Source organism: Rutilus rutilus (assembly GCF_951802725.1).
Source record: "Rutilus rutilus genome assembly, chromosome: 23".
Taxonomy (NCBI): Eukaryota; Metazoa; Chordata; class Actinopteri; order Cypriniformes; family Leuciscidae; genus Rutilus; species Rutilus rutilus.
This window is the reverse complement of record NC_140233.1, coordinates 10173747-10198401: the sequence shown is the minus strand read 5'-3', so window position 1 is coordinate 10198401 and position 24655 is coordinate 10173747. Positions and strand designations below refer to the sequence as shown.

Genomic DNA, 24655 nt, shown 5'->3' with positions numbered 1-24655 from the left:
TACTGTAAGGAACCGGTACCACACAGGCTTTCTAGCCACAGACTGTGAAGAGCAGTGGCTGAGGGAAGCTGATCTGAGTAAACGTCTCTGTTACACACACAGGTAATGCTACTTTACTGAGTAAATCTACAGACGGTATCTTGTTGGTTTAAACCCAGTTTCTGTTGTAATTTGCATAGGCTTGCTTTAAAAAGATTGAGAAAGCTTATGTGGCTTTAACTGTTTACAAAGAGCTCAGAGCCACATGGCCTGTCCTTGTGCTTTGCTCTTATCTCCCCCACATTTCAACATCCTCCTTTCTTCAGAACACAACACTAAATCTCACCTCATTTTCATGATAAAGTCATTGCTTTAATAATAGAAATCTATTAGACTCCGTACAACATTGCTCTTTTTGTCTGTTTGAGAAACCAAACCAGCTCAACGGATCAGTTTTTCTGACCAATATAAGATTGGGAGTGTGTTTGGGACACCTATTTGAAACAGTTATTTTTGCAACTTACAAACTTCACCTTTACGACTCAACTTTTTATATTTGAGAGTGACAAATACGATAAAGCTGTATTTGTTTAAGGCATTTCAAAGGTCACAACATCCACTAAACACTATGTTCTCTTTGATAAACTCAGCTGCTTGCATTTAACAGCATTATATATATATACTAAATGTTCTTCATGTTTACTTGTATTATAATCTTTTTTTTTTTTACTTTTGACTTTTGACTGAAGTTTGTAATTACAGGGAATAGCCTAATTTTTTTATTTTAAATGTATTATTCTACTTGATAAAATATTATAGAGCTTGACAGTATGTATATAAATATATAATTTATACACACACACAGTATATACATAAAGTAAAAAAAAGGGGGGGGGGGGGATTTTTAACAATATTATACACATACTGTCAAGCGTTATAATATTTTATCAAGTAGAATAATACATTTAAATTAAAAATGAATTCCCTGTAATTACAAACTTCAGTCAAAAGTCATGTAAATGAATGATGACAAATGACAAGATAATGACAACAACAACAACAACAACAACAACAACAAAAAAAAAATACAAGTAACCATGAAGAACATTTAGTTATAAGGATTATGGAATTTAATTATATTAATTGTTTAATCATTTTATTACATTGCCATTCCTGTGAATAATACATTTAAAAATGAGCAGCACTGTCATTACAGCAGACATATTAGGAATATCTTGGAAAGCCTTCGAATATTGTCTTTGACAATGGAGGGGGGCCTTGAAGTAAAAAATGTTAGTATAATGAGCTAAAAATACTGGTTAAGGATATAAATTTCTTGCACACTTACTCTGTCAGCAGTTTCTGGAGCTGTGAGTGGCCTTTCTTCTGTGCGACCCTGGCCGGCGTACGACCCTGTTTGTTGGGAAGTCGGAGAGCCTCTCTTCCTCCGGGTTGCTGGAGGAGAAAGAGTGCTACCTTGCGTAGTCCGCGCTTTGCAGCAAAGTGCAAAAGTGTGTCTTGTGGCCCAGGTTCTACCGGAGAGGAAAACAAAGTCCAAATCAATCTCCTTCCTTGTCCTTTAAACAACACACTATTATCTAATGCATATTTCTGATATTGCTGCTTCAAGAAAGCGCCACACTCACTGCTTCATGGGGCCTTCAAAGCTTTAAGCCCCACCCCCTGTAACTTCAGAACCAATGAGAAGCTGGCAAAGCCCTCAAACAAGACCCACCCCCACAATTCCCTCGACCTCTGTCAACAGAATCTCCTGACAAACTTGTGCAAACATCATTTTAATAGATCATTTACAATAAGGACAGAAAAAGCCACCGGAGAGGGGTCCTGAGTGAAATAAGCAATCGTTTTTGAATGCGTTTATCATAAAGACAGATTACAGAGTGCTGTTTTAAAAAGTTCAGCAAGCTTGAATGAGGCTCTCTGTGAAATAACAGAGACAGAGGAAGGATTGTTCTTGCTGGTTAATGAGAGGCTGAGAATGAGACTGCCCTCGTTTAATCGGCCCACTGAGGATCCAACAACTAATTTGAAGCCCCGAGCACAAAAAAAAAAAAAAAAAAAAACTGTGGTGAAGTGTAATGTGGCACTGGAAAGAACAGCAGATCAGGATCACTTCACAGTCTGATTGGAGACACAAGAGTGGACATGACATTATTTTGAAAATACTGGTGTCAACTAACTTGTATCCTAGTGCTACGTTAATATTGTCGTCCCCAAGACTCAAAACACTGGCGTTATCACACCGTTTTTTTCAACTGTAGTATCATAACCATACACATGATATCTGCATGTTTTTGGAAATGAAAATGAAATGCAATAGGAGAAGTTTAACTTCCCCGTCTTAAAGAGAAACCATTTACTCACCCTCAAGTCATTCCAGACCTATATGAATTGTATTTCTCTTGTCTACCTTACACAGTGAAAAAAAAAAATGTCTTTGTGATTTTCACAAATGAACAAGCAAGACCTTGCGTTGCTAGCATGAGCCCTAGGTACATTTACATGACAACAATGTACTAAAAACAGAAGTTTTTACTTCGCATTTTTTCCAGTACAGATGACAACGCTGTCAAAATGATCCTCGTTCACTCGGATTTGCAAAATGACTAAAAACGCGATGTCACTGTGAAGAACCACTATGCACCTACAGACTAAACACGTTAACAAATTCGCGTTTTTGTAGTTTACACAGAGACGAGAACGGTCTCGTTTTCAAAAAATTGCACTTTGAAACCAGTTTTCAGGCCCCCAAACGCCTGAGACTATGAAGCACTGTTAAAGTATATAGAATTCAAATTCCAGTCAAAACCTAATGACCATTGAAAAATTTACACCCACCCAAAATTCAGTCATCATATATGCAACCCTCATGTCGTTCCAAACCCGTTTGCATTTATTTCTTCTGCAGAACCCCAAAGATGATATTTTGTAAAGTGTTTTTTTGTACATACAATGAAAGTCAATGGAGTCCAGAGTTGTTTTGGTTTGCCCTGACTTTCATTGTATAAAGAAAAGCATCTTGAATATCTTCTATTGTGTTCCACAGAAGAAAGAACATCATGCGGGTTTGGAACAACATGAACAATGCCCAATGAATTGAGTGAACTATCCCTTTAAGGGAGAATCCAAGTCTCATTTTCCATAAATATCATCTAATATGTGCCATGCAACGTGTCCGAATACCAGCAAATTCCCAGTTGGTATCTTACACAGTGGAAACAGTCTTTATTAGCTTACTGGGTTTTTATGTTTTATATAACATGCTTAATTTCACTTAAGGAAGACTGCTGGCAGTACATGCCCACTGATGCACTGGGCAAGATGCCCATGGGTAGCTCTGGTTTCAGGGCCGGTCCAGGTGCCCAGCGCCAGCTGCAACAAATGAGCTTGGGGAGTCATTACACAGCTCGCCGTCTCCCTCAACAGACAGGTCAACTCCTGGAATTCGTTTTTTCTGAAACGTTCATTCGTTTAATATGGCATAAATGACCATCGAGAAAACAAGATCTGAAGAAAACGCTAAAACTAATGTCCACAGCAATATGCAGGAAATACAAAAAGTTGCCAACACATAAACTCCACTATTGTCTTCTCCCTTTTTGCTCAGTGAGCTAAACTTTGCATGAATATGTGCTGGAGCTTTCAGATGTTTTATTGAATGAGTTATTTAAGACCAAGGCTGTTTATAAGAGATAAGCTTGTGCTTATTATGACATAACAGAGCCTGTTTAGCCTTTGTTGGCCCTTATCTCCAGCTGCCTACTGTCCAGGTCTCACCACGCCCACACTAACACCTCCTACATGGACCAGACTGTGCCTAATTTAGAGGACAAGCTGGAGTCACATGAGAGCCGGGAATCTGCTGTCGCGTCAGCTGCCCCGATGAATGATTCCTCGCTGTGCAATTGTTTGTATCCACGCATCGGCCGGATTCACACACTCATTCAAGCACACTTAATATACACAGGCTCATATTTCTGCCCAGTGGATCATCGCTAAGGAGAATACGTGGCCATGCACAAAAACTTCCACCATATCTGGAGTTTGGAGTAAGTCGTTTGGTAGCTTTAACCATTCGTCTGATATCTTTTCAATCTTTTGTTTAGCTTTGTTCAGGTTGATTATCATAATCATACAGAAAGTTTATTTTCATTTCCCCTTTTAGTTCCTGTATGGTTGACAGCCAGTGACACAAACAAACCGCTCAAAAGGTTCAGGTTGATAAGCTTTCACCAAGGCTGCATTTATTTAATCATAAACATAGTAAAAAGCATGGTTACATTTTATTTTAATGGTCCACTTTAGACATTTGTCAAACTATAAGTAACTTTGCATGTCAAATAACACTCAGAGTAATAGTAGGCTGTTGTAGACTGTTAGGTTCGGGTTAGTAGAATAAGTTGACGTAGTTGCAAAGTTACTTATAGTCAGTTGAATGTTTGTAGGGGGAGCATTAAAATAAAGTGTTAGCCAATATTAAGCAGAAAGTCTACTAATACTCTAATGAGAGTTAGTTGACATGTAGTTATTACTTATAGACTGTAGGGGGAGCAGCATAAAAAAAACCAATAATTTTAAGAAATATTATTAAAAAAATGATATTATAATACATTTTAAAATGCAATTAATTCATGTGTTTGCAAAAGCTACCATTACTTCAGTTTTCAATGTCACGTGATGTTATGCTGATTTTACGCTTTATTTTAAAATGTACTTTTTCCAGTTTTTTTTTGATAAATAGATTTTTTTTTATAATTTAATAAATTCTTTACTGTCACTTGATTATTTTAATGCATCCCTGCATCTGAATACAAGTATTAAATTCTGACGAAAGAAAAATCCCACTGATCCCCAACTTTTGAATATTGTGTATATAATCAGAGACTGTGATGCGCAATGTTTGCTTGTGTGTAGGTTAGTAACTGTTGGATTTTAAGTCAGTGGAACCATGGGCCAGTTCTTTGAGAGGTTTGCAGATCCACTGGCCGAATACCATTCACAAATTATGTGTACCAGAGAGCAGGAAGAACAGAGGAAGCTCATTTAACAAGAACTTTTCCGCCAAATCCACATGAAACACAAATCTAAGTCAGTGACAACCAGAGTTCCTGCCATTTATCACATGCATCTTCTGTCAGCCCCGAAATGAGTCCACAGCCTGACTTAATAGGCTGTGTAAATGCTCTGTGCCAAAAAGAGCACTTTATTAGGGCGGGAATGTTTGCTTTTAGATTATCTGACTTAGCGTTCCTTACTTGATATGAGTACAAGTAGGAGGAAAATAAGGCAAAAATGGACTAACATTCTAAACCAACCCATAACTTAAAAAATAAAATACATAAAAAAAAATAAAATAAATAAAACTGGTTCATGGCTGTACTGAAGGCCTTCCATGAAGGCACAGTGCCCATGGTCTAAGCATTCACTATACAGAGTTTAACAACATGTTGTGTAATAATGTAAATTATGTCTATTTATTATAATTTATAATATTAATTTCCAACCTCTCACTGGTTGCAAAAGCAGTTTAAGTCATAAGCAGTCATTTTCAAGACACTTTTTTTTTTTTTTTTTTTTTTACATCTATATCATGTGGCATGTATATTGAGTTGGCTCGCATGATTTAGGTTTCGTGTTTCAGAAGGGAACAGTGAGCATTGATGCTCCCTGATTTTCACAGTGCATTGTGGGACTTTTTAGGGAGCGAATGTTTCAGTGCACTGGAAGGATTTTGCAACTGGGACAGCCCTTAAAATGGCTGATTTACTGATCAGTGCCCTAATTACTGAACTAGGGAGCTGGTTGAGGCATAGTTTAAGGCAGCATGCATCCTATGCAGAGAAGACAATCCCAGAATGCAATGTGACTTGCTTGGTGAGAAAATTAAACCAGGACAGCGAAAGAGTTGAGAAAATTGTTGATTTTAAATAAAGTTGTATTGCATTCAATGTCAAAAAGCTATGATAAGCTTTGCAACATGCTAATGCCCATCTCTATTGGAATCAATTGTGAGTCGAGTCTTCCATGCCATATATGTGCTGCTACCTACGCAGAGCATACCAAAACAATGACCAACAGTGGTTTCATGACAGTTAGGACGCTGCCTCCAGCTCTCTATGTTTTACTCACCGATTTCCAAGCCTGTGCAAGTGCCCGTGTCCAAGTCTGTGCCCAGCACGCTCCAGCCTACCGGTAGAGGCAGATGTCTAAGAGCAAGAGCCAGAGTATCATCCAACCTTTCACACTCCTTCAGGGGGATCTGACACTCGTCCAGAAGTAACGCTCCCTCAGTCTTTCCAACCGCGTTCACCAGGAACTGGGCCATGTCCAGGGCGAGGTCCTGCACATACTGGAAGCGTTCCTCAGCCACAGGGTCCACTGAGCCCCCAGGTCTGGCCTGGCACAGCGTGACCCGCACGGTTTCGCTGCGATCATGAGCTATTAAGAGAGAAAAAGACCAACATTAAACAGAAATATATTATACAGGTTCAACTTAATTTGAATAGTAAAACATGGTTGGAAATTATGGGATGGAAGTGATGGGATGGAAGATTGGAAGTGATGGGATGGATGGATGGATGGATGGATGGATGGATGGATGGATGGAAGTGATGGGATGAATGAATGAATGGATGGAAGTGATGGGATGGATGGGATCGATGGGATGAATGGATGGATGGAAGTGATGGGATGGAAGTGATGGGATGGATGGATGTGATGGATGGAGAATTAGGGAGCAATGCAAGCCGGATTTGAACTTGCGTTGCTAGAACGAGCTCTATGACTCAATGACACTGCTAGGCCACAACTCAAACTGTGACGCACTTTTAAAATGTATGAAAATTTTAATTCCAGTTAAAATATTTTTGGGGCAGTTTACAGACTATGAAAAATATTTATACCACCCACTAACATCTCCATGACTTTGTCAACAATAAATCAATTATGACTAAACTAACTCCTGACAAAATTCAAACAGCTATTTATCTTGTATCAGACAGGGAGGTCTCCTATAAATCATCTTCAGACTGATTTAAAAAAAGAGATCTTGCTTAATATTTTGGCAGCCACATATCAACAGACGAAAAGGAGACCAAGTGCCTATGGTTGAGCGGAGATGGATATAATTACTGAGAAATGTTCCTGCATTAACACTACTCATTTCCATTTCCAAGAGGGAAACAGTCAGAGGTGACATACTATAAAAGCAACATTCATAAACAATTAAAACTTCACTATGAAGGCTGCCAGGAGGCCTGTCTTGTTTCACGACAGTTATGAGATGTCACTGTAACAACACACGTCGCAAGGGCAGTGTTTATGTGCGAGCGTCATTTCTGTCACTGCCAAAAAAACCCTGTTCACACTCACCAGCACCACATTTGTTTGACCAAAACATCTCAGTGGGACATCCATCTGGGTTCAAAGCATTTGAGCCATTTTTGCCGATAAAGATCTCTTAGCAGTCAAATGTTTGGAATCAACCAAAAGTATGGACCTCCAGCAGAGAGAGAGGGTTGAAAGTGTATCCTGGCAGACCAACTCCAGCGCACCTGAGGCGGACGATAGTAGGGCCATTCTTCATGCACTCTTAATGCATTGCTGAAAAGCTTTCAAGTGCTCAGACGGAGTAGTGATTACAAAACTGGTGCCAAACGTCTGCGCTGGATTCCATGACACTATATCTGCTGCGACCCTCTGTGGAACTACTTGGGAGCCGTGGTTGAAATGCATTCCCTTTTGACTTTCAATCCTGGCTAAATTACATATGGAGGGCTATTGTGTTTTTATTTCTTTTAATAATGAGATAAGATCGCAATGCTACCAGTTCGCCTATTAATTAGGATGGTTGTGGTGGGTGGTTGCTAAAAAGATGCTTACTGGTTCCTACATATGACCAGCATCCCTAATAATATACATACAGTACACTACAAAGAGGGTGAAAAAGAGTTCTATGTCTGAATTATTCAGGCCATATTAATAAAACATTAGGCAAAAAGTACCCAGATGGCCTATTACTTCCAGCGAGATTCTAAAGTGCGCATACAGTGGGCATTTTGCTATCCCATGAGGCCACTGGAGAAGATTTGTGAATGACAGTGAAGTGACGCAACTGACGCTGGTAGGTCACATGACAATGACAACATGATGAATGAGGTCTGTTCGGATTGCAATCATACTTACACATTTATACTATATAGATCGTACATTTTAACTGTCGCAAAGTAATTATTCATTCAAAAGAAGTGTCTACTACTTTTATGAGAGTATGCGATTTTGGATGCGGCCAATATTTGGCAAACTATAAATATCTGGAGTTACATACTCAATCCAATAATTCCAGTTCTGTTTAGCAGTTCCCTCCATCAAATTGATGTCTATTTTCATACCGATAAAACAAAAAAGTGTGTATATGTTAATAGATCCTTGTTATATTTTCTCCCTCTTTCTACATATTCCTACATTAAGCAAGAATGTATCAGCTCATTAATAGCTACTACTTGTTTATATACACACTACATGAATCTTCAGAAACAGCACTGGGATATTTAGATCAGCTCAAGCATGTGCTCATTGCAGGTCGCCCTGTGGTAACTGGGACAATTTTGAGGGTGAATAATTGGACAAGGCAACAACGTGCCCAGCAAAGCCTGGACCAGGTCCGGCATGACTGGAATGTAAATTAGTCAATCTCAGCAGGTAATGGGCGTCTGATTCCGGGAAGAAGCTAACAATCATTAAGCATTGATAAAATATTGTACGTAGACGCGGAGTGAATGTGGAATGTGTTTTGTGAGCGTTGGTGTTGTGAACACTAACCTGGGCACACGGCTTGCAGCGTGACATGGCTGATTTTTGAAGTGCTGGAGATATGCCTCTGGGTGGTGCCGGCGAATAGCAGGTAAAACTCTACATCATCTTCATCCTCGACACACTCTTCCTCACAGAGCTGGACCGTCAACAGACACTCGCCCTGAATAAGAGAGAGAAAACATACAGCATTTTAAGCAATATTCTTAAATACTGAAAGGAATTTAGCCCTATCAGTAACTATTAGACTGAAAAACAATCCAATTGTTTAAAAGAAAAAAAGTGCATTTTAAATTGACAATCAAAGACTAAAATGCAAGTTCTTCTCATGTTCTCTCAAAAGACTAAAGCTAAAGAGTTTTTAATCGCCTGTGGGTGCAGAAAATTACATAACACATTGCATCGACTCCTATTATCATCATTAGACGATCCTCAAACTACAGGGAAGAATCAACACCTGTCCATTAAGAGAGACGCGTTTCATTACAAAGTGAGCGGGGGCAGAGCGGCAGCCTATATACATATCAACAAATGCTGGGAGAAAAAAAACAGTCATCAGCCTTTCCCCACCCTCATAATTATAGCTTTACTTTTAAAAGTTCAGCATGCGTTGTGGGTGTGTGTGAGACACCTTTTTTTCCCTTTAGATATTTTAAATGTCACGCCTAATATATGGTATTGACAACCTTTTCAAGTTCTTTCAATAGCTATATTTGCCCCGCATCGATAGTAGGTCATGTTATTAAATCTCGTTTTTGGCTGGAAGGTGCATGAACCAAAACGAACCAAACCAAACAAAACCACACAAAACAAAACCCACACAAAACAAAACCCACACAAAACAAAACCACACAAAACAAAACAAAGAACAAAACAAAACAAAAACGTATAATATAACTTAACTGCAGCCATTTATTTAATTTTAGCTATCGTCAGAATGTTCATTATTTATTTACAAATAATATAAATTATATAAATGTTATGTTGCAAAATAATTTCGTAAAAATAAAGAAACAGACAAAAGAGAGGGAAAAAGGACCAAAACATTTACATTTACATTTACATCTACATTAGCTTTAGTAGTAGTTCATAATACAGTCACCTGACACTTGATATCAGCAACAAATTGCCAGGCATGACAAGAAAGTCTGCCCTCTGTCTTAATATATCTTCCCTTATTTATTGGATGTGTGTGAATGAGAATATGAGAGTGAGAGCGAAAGGAGGAGCTACCATAAGATAAAAAAATAAACGAGAGAGAGAGAGAGAGAGAGAGAGAGAGTGAGATGATGAGTTTGACAGGTCTGTCACAGCAGAATGATTGTTTACACAATCTAAAACCAAAGTAACAAGCTAGCATTCCCACACTGCATTTACCTACTGTAGCTACTATGCTAGGCCACAAAGTTTTGTCTGACACACAGAACCTTTAGAGCGTGACGCAAGCAGCGGGACATCCTAGCGAGAGATGTTTTCATTGGCCAGGCTGCAAAAGCCACATGGTGCCCTTGCCAAATGCCAGTCAGCTGCTTTTTTTGGCCGACGATGATCACAGCCATGGAGTAAATCGGAGACACGGCTGAATCCTTTTTGTGAGATTAACTCCTATCCATTCTAAGTCTGCAAAATCGCAGCTGATATGTCTATAGTTAAAAAGTACACAAAGAATTTGAATTTTGGATTTGTTTGTGGTAAGCAATTAGTAATTAATATTATTAATATTGACTAACATTAACAAAATTCTAAAATTGTTACTGATGCTGTGGTAACTAGAGAAGCAGGTGAAGATGTAAAGCAAGGCTAGACATTAAGACCACAAATTATATCACAATAACTCTTGAATCAGTGCAACCAAACATGCATCCCTATTGGTTGCATTCCAGGGTGTGGGAAGGGCTTTTTATGGCCAGGTCATATGACTGACTTGCATGAGAACCAGTTTTGGTGACCCTTTGATCCGAGCGACGCGTATAAGGTTTAGGAATCTGACCGCACTTTGTTTATGACGCATACATGGTGCTCTAGAAATATGTTACTGACGGAAGCTATCTACATATTAGAAACCAGAAACATTCTTTGGTTGTAAATATCTTTTATTTTTAATGCTTACATGTACAAGTCAGTAACAGGCCACTTTTAGACCATGGAGGCCCAATATGGATAGCAGGTGCTGGACCAGGAAAAGTGCCAAAGGCGAGAGCATAAACAAATGAAACAAAGACCACCCTGGTGACTGTGTCAACTGTGTCCATAAGACATGGAGATTCAGATTTGATGACACCGGTCTTTGTGTGATTTTTTATCTTTGTGTTTACTTGATCTCTTAACAAGTACACACAAACACAGAATTTTGGTTTTAGAGATTCATGGTTTTTTTTTTTTAAATCCTTCAAATCATCAATGCTGCATGCAGCCCTGGAGATATTTTAAGACTGAAGCGTGTTAATCCTTGGTAGATTTCCTAAGCAAAACATCAAATTTTCCTCAGAATCTCTTGGCTGAGCTGAATATCGGATCAGACTTTTCAGGAAGCATTTCTGGCACCTGAAGCGGGCTCATGGGGGTTCTCAAAATACTTTTGATACTTCGGTTGTTCGTTGGTCTATTTCAGGATCTCGCAAGTCAATGTGCCAAAGGAGGAGAGCCTGGCCTTTTCGCCCTGTGCTTAAAACAACACTTGGTAAGCTGCTTCGTCTGAGAGAATTGTGGGAGTGAGAGACCACCGTGTATCTTTTAGCTACTTGTATTTAGCTCAAATTTAGCAGAACGAGTTTAGACCAAGACTTAGTGCAAAAGCAAACTTCAAAGTGCAGCTTACGTTTCATGACATGTCTTTGCTTCTTTGGAAACCCAAAACCACCATTGCTCTGTTTATAATTAAGGAGAGCAAATTAGCCTGGGTCATATGTTGAACAGAGAACGCTCCTTCACATTAGCTTCTACAACAGCCATGAAACTAGCGGTCCCCTACATCTGCTAACTTAGAATCAAAAAGCTCTGACCTTCTTCAAGACACTGTTATCGAAAACTTAGAAAGTTTCTAAAGAATATCGCTATAAAATAAGGCTAGCTTTTGTTTGTTCGGTTATTTGTCAGCTAGGTCATGTAGCTAAAACTTAGAAGCTTGTCAATAAAAATAAACGTAAAAATGAATCTAGCTTTTGTTTGTCTTTATAGCCGTCAAGTAGATATAACTTAAAAACTTGCCAATCAAATCATCTTGAAAATTAATCTAGCTTTTATAGCCAAGTCATGTAGCAACAACTTAAAAACCTTCCAGAAAGAAATTGCTACAAAATGAGGCTAGCTAGTAGAGCTTTAACCAGAGCAAACCACTGGACTTGCTAATAAGCACCGAAAGAATTACAGCACATGCTGTAATTAGAATTTACTTACTTAACATTAAAAATAATTCTCATCAGCCACTGTGACTAGTGGGTTTCCAAAGTTACTAGCCACCTTTAACCACAACAACAACTCATAAGTACTCGTTCATTCAACTTTCGACCTATAACCCATGTTGAACTTGCAAAACCTACTATCGAATCTGAGATTTCTCAACGGCAATCGGGTGAAAGAGAAAAATTTAGCCGTCTAGCCCCATAGACTCCCATTCAATCTGCACTCATGGGCGATCGCCCCCAGTGGAACTCTGGTGGAACTACAACCAAAATTCGGTACAATAGGACTTAATAGGGAGTGGGCAGGCTCTCCGTAGACGGGCTCTGGCAGGGCTATGCAGTTTTGGGAATTTCTTCGCTGTATTCTCGCTTTTTGCTCGCAGGTTTCTCTATAGAGCTCCCCCTACAGCTTCGGAATAGATATTTGACAACACTGTCGAAAAACTCGTTGGCGACTCTCAGATACCAGAGGCTATAGATCAACGACATCAAAGCAGATGGGACATTCTTTAAAACATCTTCTTCATTCGGGTTCGAACAGCGTGAGGGAGCGCAATAATGACAGAATTTTAGCAGATTTTTTTGCCGTAAAGCAATTCGTTACATCGCGAGACCTGATATCACGCGATACTTTGCCGGCCCAAAGTTGCAAGGGTGGTTTTTCGGCTCACAGGTGCTTGGGGGGTGCGAGACGACCACCATTCAACCCCAAAAAAGTCATATAACTATTCCAATGACTCTGAAGCTGTTCGGTTAAGATAAAGTTTGTTAGTTCACCTTTAAGTGAATACTCGCCAAGACCAGTATTTTGACATTATTTTGTGTGTATTTGACTGTTAAGTGCAATAAGAAAAAGAACTCAGTTTAGCACTGAGAGACGGCTTTATGTGCCCGCACTTGGTTTTGTGTATACATTTTGCAAAAAATGAGTATTTCAAAAAGAGTTTCAGATATTTCAGTATTGATATCGAAAAATCTATACTTTTGACAACACTACATTGCACTTAGTTTATTTTTTCAGATCCCTTTATAGAAGACTACAATTGAAAAATGTATGTATTATATATAAAATTCTGCCAAAGTGGCTAGTAGGTGTGACTGAGTTACACGCCACTGCTGAAATCCACCCGCATTTGGCAGGTGTTAATGTCAAACCCTGATAATAATGTACATTTGAGAAGAATAAAAATGTGTGCAGAAATAAATGAGGAAAAAAGTGGGGAGACAGAGATTAAATGCCATTTCCCCTACACAATCATTTCCTTACACTGAAATTGAACAGTAATTGATCTATCTGCACTTTTGTTTTCATTTGATCTTATTTTCCAGCTTAAAATCTACATTAAAATAAGAAACAGAGGACGTCTGTGACTTCCGTGAGTTAATCAAGACGTCCTGAGAAGAAACAGTGCAATGCTGCATCAAACTGCTAAACATGGAAAAACCACATGTGCAGCTTTAACCACACACATACTAATACACACGAACAGCAAATGCACAAGCCACAGCTGTGTGCTTCAGATACAGCACAATCTGTGACGTGGTTTATAGTTCATGACAAAGGATGTTTAAGAGTAACTGAACTGTTACATTAAAAAAAGACAATATAAAAAAAGTTCTAAAGAAAAAATTACGTATTTTTTTACATTCAAACCATTGACTTAAAGGAAAACGCTAAATAATTTCATTGCCTATGGGGAAAAGCTTATCTAAATATTGCAAAATGAACTGTCATTGAGTTTGTCTGTTATAGCTGGAGAACTTTCATTTGGCAGGTGTGCCAATTTTAGACCCTGTGTGCCTGTTTAATTATATAACCAATCAACAAAGTCACATCCATGGCAGGATGTTGAAATTACCATGAACGCACAACAACTAGAGTGATCTACAAGGCCTAATTTGTTCAAGTAGTGCAGTTTGTTGTGGTGAACTGATCCGGTCCTCACCATTGACCTGAAAGCATTGTGGTGTCTTCAGTCAGACATCCTGCTGACATGTGGGCTTCTGTATGGCTTAAGCAAATCTAATTAAAAAAGGTCAGCACAAAAAAAAAAAAAAAAAACATAATTACCCAGCACCCTTTCCCCTGATCAAGACCAAAATACGCTGATTCAGCCCAACGGGAAGAATGTGGGCAGGCCTTGGAGCAACAAGTTCACATTAGAAGTTTCAATCAACTAGGGACTAGGACAGGATGGTATACTTGTCACAAAACAACCAAAAAAGATGTATATAAAGTAGATGTTTTAGCATGAAAAGTGCGGTACTGAATGAAACAAACAAATATTGCAATACTTACATATAATGGGGCTTGCTGTGGATTCAGTTTCATGGCACTGGCCACTGTGGAAAAAGAAAAAGTGAGAGAGTTAGCAACAAGGCATTTCTGAAAGTGCGGGATGTTCGATTACCATCCGCAATGATCTTTGCATTTCACTGATCATGTGCACGAACAAACTTCCCTCTTAGCATCAGGCTGCATGACCCAGATCACCTGGGGCTTTTAACAGAAAAAAACAGTGACCGTAATAACTATTAGGAGCACATTAGCTAGCCCACATTCATAATGGTCACCCCCTTCCGGGTCCTTCCATAAAAAACCTTCAGTAAAAATGTAACTGCAGCTAATGAATAACAGGAAATCCATTATTTGCATCTGTTTTCAGGACTCAACAATAGGAATAGCCTGAGGCGTGGCAACGTTCACGGATCACATACATGCGTCTATAAGGCCTAGCAAACAAAAACAATAAAATCTTTGTGGTATATTGTACATTGTTGTGGAATTTTGAGGATTTAAATATGTCGCAAAGGTTTCGTTATCTTGGTGACTAACATTGATGATTTATTGCAAATTCAAGAATGGCTAGAGATTAAAAGTATCAAAAAGAACTGAAGAGTTGAAAGTGATGAATCAGAAATGCTTTGTGCTGCACAGGATGTCATTGTTTTCTATAAAGAAATTCAGAGAGAGGAATTTCTTGCTCAATATGCATGTCACGGTTAGGGAATTTTCCCATCCGTTAATTTCCCACCCGTTCTTATCGATTACACCGGGAAGAAAAGAGGTTCAGATGCCAGCATACGTATGCCACTTAGTGGAATCTTGCGGCTGGCCGCGAAACACATTGCCCACCTGCAAGCTGCAAGAGGGTGTTACGCTTCACCCAGGCATGAGAGGCAAAACCTCAGCCCTTAACCCACAACGCACTGCAAACCCAACCACCATCACACAGAGCTTCAGACAACACCCAAATCTCAGCTGATTCAAGAAAGAGAGAGAAAAAAAAAAAAAACACATTAGCCAACACAATAAGACAAATCGTCTCTTTTTAATGTGACGGCTAGAAGCAGCCCCTAAAACACAAGGCTGGGAAACAAATGACATTGGAGTGTTAACACCGCCCCCACCTTCTGCTCACTAAGAATGATAAACCGCCCCCAGCTATTGTTCTGTTATCTGCCCCGGGTGAGGTATTACCCTTTTAGAGGTCCTTGTGGTTATCTGAGGCCCTACTCATAACCTGGACACACAGGAACAACACCCTCCCATACACGGACATTTACAAGCACACACTACCCAACATGCCTGTGACAAAAGTTCTATTCCAAAACCAAGTTAACTGTCTTGCTGCCGACAAAGGAAGATGCTAACATTAGCATGTTGCTAAAGTAACATTTACATCACATTTTATATTTGGCAGACGGCGCTTTTATCCAAAGCGACTTACATTGCATTTTAAAGTACACATTTAAATTCTTATAAGTTCTTGCTTTCCCTGGGAACCGAACCCATGACCTTGGCGTTGCAAGCGCCAACGCTCTACTGTATCGCAATGCATTCTGGGACTATGTTTTCTGTGAAGGATACATGTGATGCTGTCTACAAGTGAACTAAAAAGAAATGTCCTAGCACAATTAAAGTTGCCTACCTTATGGAATGGTCTTCATGTTGGGAATATGGTTATGATGCATTAAAATGCTTTCTCTGTAGGCTCACAAGGTTTACAACAGTGCAATGAATTTCACTTCTCCTTAAAAAGCAGAAACCTGGCTCAAACCCACTAACAAAATAAAAGTACTTTTTTGAGCTGCTTTAAAGATTACAACATAACAGTGGCATCATCATGAATCTTTCATAGATAAAGCAATCTCAGAACTGTAATAATCGTGGTAAAAATGTACAGCCAACATTGCGGAAAAAGTCGAAGGAAGCGGTTTATCAATCATCTGTTCATTAAGTATGGCGAAATATAGAAAATAGTTCCATAGAACAAAAATGTAGTAGTTCAAAATATCTTCTATAGTTTAAATTACTTGGTCATTAGCTTAGCATAGTGCTGGGTGGTATGACCAAAAATCTGTATCACTGTAATTTTTCAAGATTCTGGCATCTTCAAAGTATATCACAGTATTTTTTTTCTTTTCATGAATGGTCCTTTATATAGATTTATAGTGGCTTACTTTACTGTCAGGAGTACATAGAATATAACAACTTACTTTCAAAAATTAAATGAAAATCTAATAAATCCCTTTTATTATTATTTTTGGCAAGTTTACCGTTTAAATTAAAACATGTATGAAAACTTGTGTAATATTCTTTAGAATAATGTTTTCATAAATTGTATTATTATTATTATTGTTTTAAGAAGCACATTCTACTGTGCATTAGTATTATTTTTGTTTTTTTATTTTTGTTAAAAATTAGACAAAACTTTTATTATGGCGTGTTGTAATGAAGATCTTTGAGTTTTAATAACAAAAAAACTATTATTATTATTGTTTTTATTTCTTGTAATATATTTCTGTTATATTTCTTGAAGTTAAACAGAACTTTTATTTTGACAGGTTGTCTTGAAGACCTTTGAGTTTCTGTGTGTATAAGATTTGACAATAGTTTTATTAAATGACATGGTGAAATGCTCATGAAGTTAACTCTCAGAGCAGCTCTGCAGATGAAGTTCATGTATTCGTGTCCTCATATAGTGCGACGGCAGACACTGAAAACACCACGAGTGTCAGCGGCGCGTGTGTGTAGTAGACGAAAATGCGGCACTCTTTTACAGACACGCAGAACGTGCAGACTTCAGATTTAAATAGCAGTCAGACACTAGTCTACATCGCAATTTGATTCATTGTACAGCACTACTTTATCAGCACTAGATTTATTCATCTAAAAAAGGCCAAATACCATGACATTCCACTTTATACAGTAGCCAAGGTTCCATTTGTGATTCCGTGATTCCATCTGTTTACTGCATCATGGAAATCAAAGGTCTCATGTTAAAGAGAATTGGTTGTGTGGGTTTATTATTGTGTTATAAAGCGATTCAGATTGTTTTATTTAGTGCCATGTCAGCATTCAAGGCTATTTTCATGGCAAAAATTCAATTACAAAAATATAAATATCATATAAATACAATTTTTAAAAAAGTCATATTATACAAGATTTTTTTAATAAACATATGATAAAATATCCAAAACCTTTTCAGGCATAATCTTACTAAATAAGTCCTCAAGTGAAGTAACTTCATAAATAAGCATTCTACTTGTATTAAGTCCAAGACAATCTAGTAAAATATGTTTAACAGATAGGGGAATTGTTTCAGCTACGCACCGGTATGGGTAGGTACATTTTTTCTATTTTTTAAATACATACTGGATAAACCGGTATACTGCCCAGCACTTTCTTAGCAACATACTTCAGAATTGATTGAAATCCCACCCAATATTTGTGTGTTCTGTTTTTGTGCTTGGAGAATAGCCATTATCTTAGCAATACGATAACACCTCTGGTATCAACTGGGTATTAGCCAAGTGTCTTCTGCGTTTTACGGGAAGCACACGTAAGTGCAACACACAAGTGAACGTTAACAGTATGCAGCCAGTAGACAGTTAGGCAGCTTACTAGGTTTTGGAACAGAGCTTAGGTGTTATAAACTGGACAACTGACTAATCTCTCTTATTCTGTTAATACCTGCAGGCTTCTTTACTTGAACCCCTCTACAGCTCCTGTGCAGGCGAAATTCCCAGAATACTTCTCCCCTCCCTAGTCTGCAGGAGGAGATCAGACATCCCACCTGCTGTTTTTTCCACTCATGTTGATTCACCAAGTACCCCTGCCCCAAATCTAACTCCCAACTATTTAGCCAGTTGATCCACTTCCAAATCTCAACTAATCAGCTAAATCGGCGGTAGAGAGAGAGGGGTGAGGGCCCATCCTAAGCCAGACGGTGGCCATTGTGGATGCTGACAAACTGGCTACTGGCTAGTGTCAACCAGACACATCAGAGAACATGGCAGTCATGGAGGGGGCATGCTGTTGCAAAGATTTACGTGGTCGTGCATGAATAAAACCCGAAACTAACTTTGATATGAGGCCTCCTGGATGGACCTACTGAGCCAGAACACTGCAGAGTCAGCAAGCCAGTGGTTACCCTCAACAGATTAATGTCTAGAGGCTAGAGTGAGGGCCGTAGTTTGTGTGCTTTGGCCTGCATTCTGGCACCACTGAAATTCAAGCATCACATTTGGACTTTTTGAGAACCCCCACAAAAGCCCCACAATCCTACACATGTGAGACAGGCAGCAACAGACAGGAAGTAGGAATCTAAAACAAGGACAACATATTGACAGCAAGTCAGGGGTAGGCGGTAGGGTGGGGACAGGGCTGGACATTATGAGAGGGGTCACAGCCTCTTTCTTTAGGCGAGTTCCCTTGTTCTTTTAGCTGAATAAAAGGGCTACTGTTGAAGCTCAACAGGATAGGGTACAGTGATAATCAGCTGGTTCTAATTATAACCACTGATTTCATCCTGTCGAGCTAGGCCCACACACTACATCTAGCACAATTGCACACAAGGCTAAATACTACACTTACAAAATAAATACGTAAACAGATCATCTCAGATGTTCTCTTACCTTACACCACAACTATCTTTCAACAATATATACAAAGTAGGGACAAATTAACAAGTAGACACCAACACATATTTATTTAGAACCTCATAGAACACATTATTAAAGCACAATTTTAGCCCAATCGGATCTGAAGAAAATCTGTACCTTAATCCAAGAGAAAATGCCACCTACCACAAGTAGATAGAAGACAGGAAACCATGAAGACAGAGAGGAAGCCTGGGATCCAGACATGACACCAGCTCAATGCATCCAGAATGGAGAGGAAATATTGAGCTTGTGGTCCTAAGACTTCTTAAGACCACATAAACATGGCCTTGGTATGGGCCTGATTCTTGGTATAGGATCTTGACAAGACTGCAATCAAATGACTGCAATATTTCCCACGGTGCAAAGTTCCACAATATCCAAAAATCAAGTATTTCTTTCTCTATTGAAATTCATTAAAATGACAGTTTGGTTCTTGGACTTGTAGCTCTGGGTTTAGATATTGAGGTTTAGACTGTGTCAAATTACAATTAAAGACCCAGGAGAAAGCTTTTAGGATAAGATAACCCTAACAAATATTACAAAGGGGTCTTTACGTAAAAGGTTTACACAGGGTCTTAAGATGTCTAGTCTTGGTCTTGTGGGGTCTGGTACTCATCTGGATCTGGGTCTGGTGCTGCTCTCGGTCTGGGTCTTGGAGGTTCTGGTCTTGAACCCCACTCTGGTCCAGAGCATGAGACAACCGTTAGACCAATCCAGAACCAGTGATCTTTAGGGGATATTCTGCTTGTCTTGAGATGTATACATCTGAAGAAGGACCTTGCAGACCCAGTCTCTTAGATCCAAGACCTCGCCTACACACAATGGCTCCTAAACATCTATGTGGTACCAGCTTATATATATATATCACAATGCAAAAAACAAACATCTCTAGTTACGCCAGCTATATTAAGTAAACATTATAATTACATCTTGTATTTTTGGATTAGAGTGATCCAAAAGGAGAAGAGGAACTGCAATGTGCACAGTAAAAGCATGCTCAACTACGGTTGAGTAGAAATTTTGGTTTACAAATGATGTACATTTGAGTGAGAATGTTGAGGGTGAAGGGTCGTTCTAGTCTGGAATCATGGTCGGCATTCGTTTTATGAGCAGTGGTGAAAATGTGGTTTTGTCGTTTAAGAATGACATGGAGGAAACATCCCAAACAAAAGGTCATCGAGTTCAAACCAAGAAAGGGGCAATGTTCTGAGTCACTGCTTTGACTGCAACAGAGCAGAGCCATGGTGGGCGATGAGAACAGGTCGATGTGATTGTAAAAAAGGGCCTGATCAAACAAACCTAGGGCAACAATAACATGTTGAATTTGACAACACCACATGCATTAATTCCGAAAAGACAACTAGTGTAAAGCATATGAAAAAATATGGTGCCAAGACAGCATGTCTTAAACTTTTAACAAATGTAGGCCTACTCTTGGCACACCAACAAGAGACATTAATAAAAAATGTACAGCTAAAACACTACTACACATAGTTTAATACTCAGTTTAACACTCTCTTACACTCAGCATTTCATATCAACAAACATAAACTTGCATATCAGCTCTTCAACTCTGGTTTATCCTTGTATGCTCTAAGGGGCATGAGAAACTTCCTCTGTCAAGCCCCAGCTGGAGCCAAGTTGGCCTCACCCGGCAGCCAGGAGCAGACACCTGTTTGTTTAGTCTGAATCAACACTGCCCAGCCTCTCAGAATCCTGTGTCCCCTTCACCTCCGAGCTATGGGCTTTCAACCGTCCAAATAAAACACCATATTCAGCAGCAGAATTCAATCAATATTACTGAAAATAACAGGTTTACACATTTGGTATGAAATGTCAAGCAGTGTTTTTCATCCCGTCGCTATAATTCCTGAATTCTTAATTAAATATTATCAAGACTGACAGAGGAAATCAATACCGCTTGAACACATTCACTTCCTGAATGATTCAGTCAAACAAAACTACAAGGAAATGGCATACAGACAGACACAACAAAAGGTACTTCCTGGTCTACCTGTGCTTTGATTAGCACAGACGGTGTCTGGAAGCAAGTGAGAGGTTTCAATAGGATTATGGGATAAGGCGATTTAGCCAACGTTTCATTTATCACCTCTGGTTAATGTCAACGCCTGAAGTGTGAAACGTAAGACAAATATTGGGTTATTTCTGTTGCCTTTAATGTTTTCCCATAGGAACTGCAGGATCCACTGCAGCTTAATGTATATGTTCAGAACAGCATCCTACAATACCATTTCTGCAGTCCTATACAGCATGGAGGGCCACCTCCCTGCCCGGAAGTTTCTAGTAATCCTGAAGGCCTAATTGATTAGCTGGTTACCCCTGCTATATGGCAAGTATGCTGCAGAGTCCTGGTTTTGGATCATTTTCATGAATGGGAAAAACCAACTTAACTACATTTTTCCAAAATATGTAGCATATAACAGTGCACACACAGAAGAATACACTATTCCTCAATGCAATGCGGTCAACCTTTAATTTCTGGTGTTATACATTTGATCTGATCTACAAAAGTTATAAAAACATAAAACCATTTTATTTGATGGCATACAATTTCACATGGCATTTAAAAAAAAAGGAGTGGCCTGCATTCAATATATAACAGTCTGTATAAAGTAAGCCAAGTGCTTCATTCCGAACATATCCAAGGGTTTTCATTTGAATGGCTACAACAGGCACAGAGAAGTAGCAGTTTAAATGCGCATGCCAGAGTCATGCCGGAGGAATGCATGAACAATCCGCACTACAGGGCCTTGCGTTAATTTGCGGGAGCCAGCCGAAATGGCAGGGACGTCAGTCTCAAGGCTGTGGTAGTTGCCAGAGATGTACTGCATGCGTGTTGAGGGGTTGAGAGGGCCCTCTTTCCCCCGTGACATGAACAGGATGTAGCATGTGTTGCTCTCCTTGTGGAACGTCCCCTTGGGAAATTTGGATGGGCTTTGTAGTGCAAACAAGTCAAGCTTTTCTCCATTCGGAAAAGAAAGGCACAACCCACAGAATATGACATAAAAGAAGAAATGACTATCTGACTTATGTAACCCTTTTCCAATAAGATCTTCACCCCAGAGGCATCATGAAAAAAGCAAAGAGACTCTTTATTTTATAATAAAGTCTCATGGCACTAATGCGTTGCCATAGGGAAGCCTTGTATCTACCATTACAAATACTTGTGGCGGTGAGGCTAAAGTAACTCTAACCCCTATTTAAGAGGATATTTAGTCTTTGCAGAGCACACACCGCAACACAGAGCACAGATAGGCAGACATTGTGCCAAGAGTGCTGCAGGGTTTGATGTTGCTGTTTACCAAGCTCATGGTGGTCAGTATTATCAAAAAAGCACAAAAATAAGGATTTAAAGGAACAGCATGTAAGTTTTGCAGCTAGAGGTTGCTTATTCAAAAGGATAACAAAGCAGTAGCTTGATGCAGTGTATGAGAGTGGGATTATGGGAGTTGTCGTCTTCACTTCCACAGTCAGTGGATTCCACAGCAATCCGACAGAACTCGAGCAGAAATGGATGAGCTAATGTATTAAAAGTTTTATTATTATATAATTATTATATAATGTGTTATGAAGCAGGGCGAGGCCGAGAGCCGCGGGAGCGGAATGAGGTCGGTGGAGCGAATGCTAACGAGTGACAACGGTGCGACACACTGGTCTTGAATCCCACTGAGGAGCTCTGGAGCTTTTATTATGCCACAGTTGGCCATTACCGCTCCTTGTTTTGTTGTTTATATTTTACGGATAAAGTTGTTTAACGTTTGTTGGTTCCCGCCTCCAGCTTCCCTGAACTTGAACTTTGTTACAGTTACATTTTATCACTTAAATTCACATTATTTTATTTCATTCTAATGAAATTGCTACAAGTGCTGAATTACTTTTTAATTACTACTACTGACGAATTAAAATAGTGGGGTAATGCAGTGCTGTTTTACTTGGTCAAAACGATCACACTTAAAATGCATTGGAGTGTGTTGAAAGTTAATTTATAACATTACTTGCACATTGCAGTAAGTTAGATTGTTATTAGAATATCATATTAATAAAAGCTGGATGACGTGCTGCTAAATGGCATAAAATTAATTTTAAAATATCTTGTATGGTGGGAAAAAAAACTAATATTGTTACTCTTTCTGCTCTTTCTGATTATGCTAATGTTAATAGCCACTTGACAAAATAGTGTTGTCTCTGAAGCATGGTACAAACATTTCATTCGCAGTAACATCATTGACAGGCGAAGCAATAAAACGGGCTATTACACTGGTTAAAATTGAGGATTTCTCTCTAATTAAACATTGTTGGAAACATTTGGGATAGGGATAATGTACACAAGTCAACAAAATATATAACATTGTACTAGTGGTTTTTGGACATTTTAATCCAAAAATCTTACATAGTGTCTTTAAATAGATGGATTTACTAGAAACCGGACAAAACACTGAAATGCCCCGTTGCAATATCAATTGCTAGTAATTAACAAATTCTATTAATATAGAGACACCATGTTCAGAGCACTACACTTACATTTTTGTGTTATAATATAATTAATTATAATGTTCGAAGGGCAAAATCAAAAATTAAACTAAAACATTTAAACTAAATTGGGTGTCACTAGCACTAATGCACTATGATTTTTTGGGATTTCTTTAAAAAAAAATCCACTTTTTGTAATGAACCTTTAGACAAATATTATGCAATATTATATGACAGTTTTATAATTCACATTATAAAGTTGCACATTCCAGATTCACAGTAGACAGTTTTCGTACAGCCAAAGTCTCCATGCCAACGAACAAACAAAACCAGCTCAGGCATTTCAGTGAGAGTGAGACAGGCCGCAAGCTAACACCACACTTCTGTGTAACCAGAGAACGAGACGTTCCCAAGAATTAGTGAAACACTGGCCAATCCAAAGGGAAAATATTATGGCTTCCAGCAAAGATTTCTAACAAACACAACAGCTGACACCGAGAGATAAGAGCAGAATGAATACAAAATGGGAGCATTTGAAAATGACAACACATTTAAGATTCTGTCAGAGGTTATGCACAGCCTCTCAGGTTTAGTTCAAACAAAAGATCATCGGCTTTGGCTTGTGTGCATGTGTGTGTGTGGACAGAATCAAGGGGGAGAAGAATTTCATGGAGTTTGAAGTTTAACCGGTAGATTGTTTTACGGCCCCCCTGCACGGGTCAGTGCAAGAGCGACTGGCCTCCCACTAAACACAAAGCCACTCCAAAGAGACGAGATGGAGATCAGGCAGTCAAAATGGTGAACAGACAACTGGAGGACTGGGGTCATGTCGAGATGGTGAACCTTTTTCTGTGAAACTTTTGCAAAGGGCTGCTGCAGGACTCCAATTTTAGGTAGTTTACAACACGATGGTGTGACTGCAATATGCAATGCAAGAATGCTGCGAAAAAGGAATAAATATTGTTAACTTTATTAGGGCTGTACCAGAATATTCGAGTATTCGA

General features: G+C 39.0%; 1 protein-coding gene across 8 annotated transcripts in view; it reads right to left on the bottom strand.

The window, feature by feature from the left end:
* The window catches only part of LOC311283441 (A-kinase anchoring protein 13), a 92773-nt gene that overhangs the window by 54882 nt on the left and 13236 nt on the right, over positions 1–24655 (bottom strand). For 7 of the 8 annotated variants that reach the window (XM_084397832.1, XM_084397835.1, XM_084397836.1 and 4 more), the window contains exons 2-5: positions 14512–14555; positions 8821–8974; positions 6130–6438; positions 1328–1511 (exon numbers count right to left, since the gene is read on the bottom strand). In XM_084397832.1, coding sequence (XP_084253958.1) covers positions 1328–1511; positions 6130–6438; positions 8821–8974; positions 14512–14544 — 680 coding nt within the window. In that variant the 5' untranslated portion in view covers positions 14545–14555. Of the gene's footprint in view, positions 1–1327; positions 1512–6129; positions 6439–8820; positions 8975–14511; positions 14556–16144; positions 16233–24655 lie in introns of those variants that run through there. The other variant, XM_084397833.1, reaches the window with a different exon arrangement.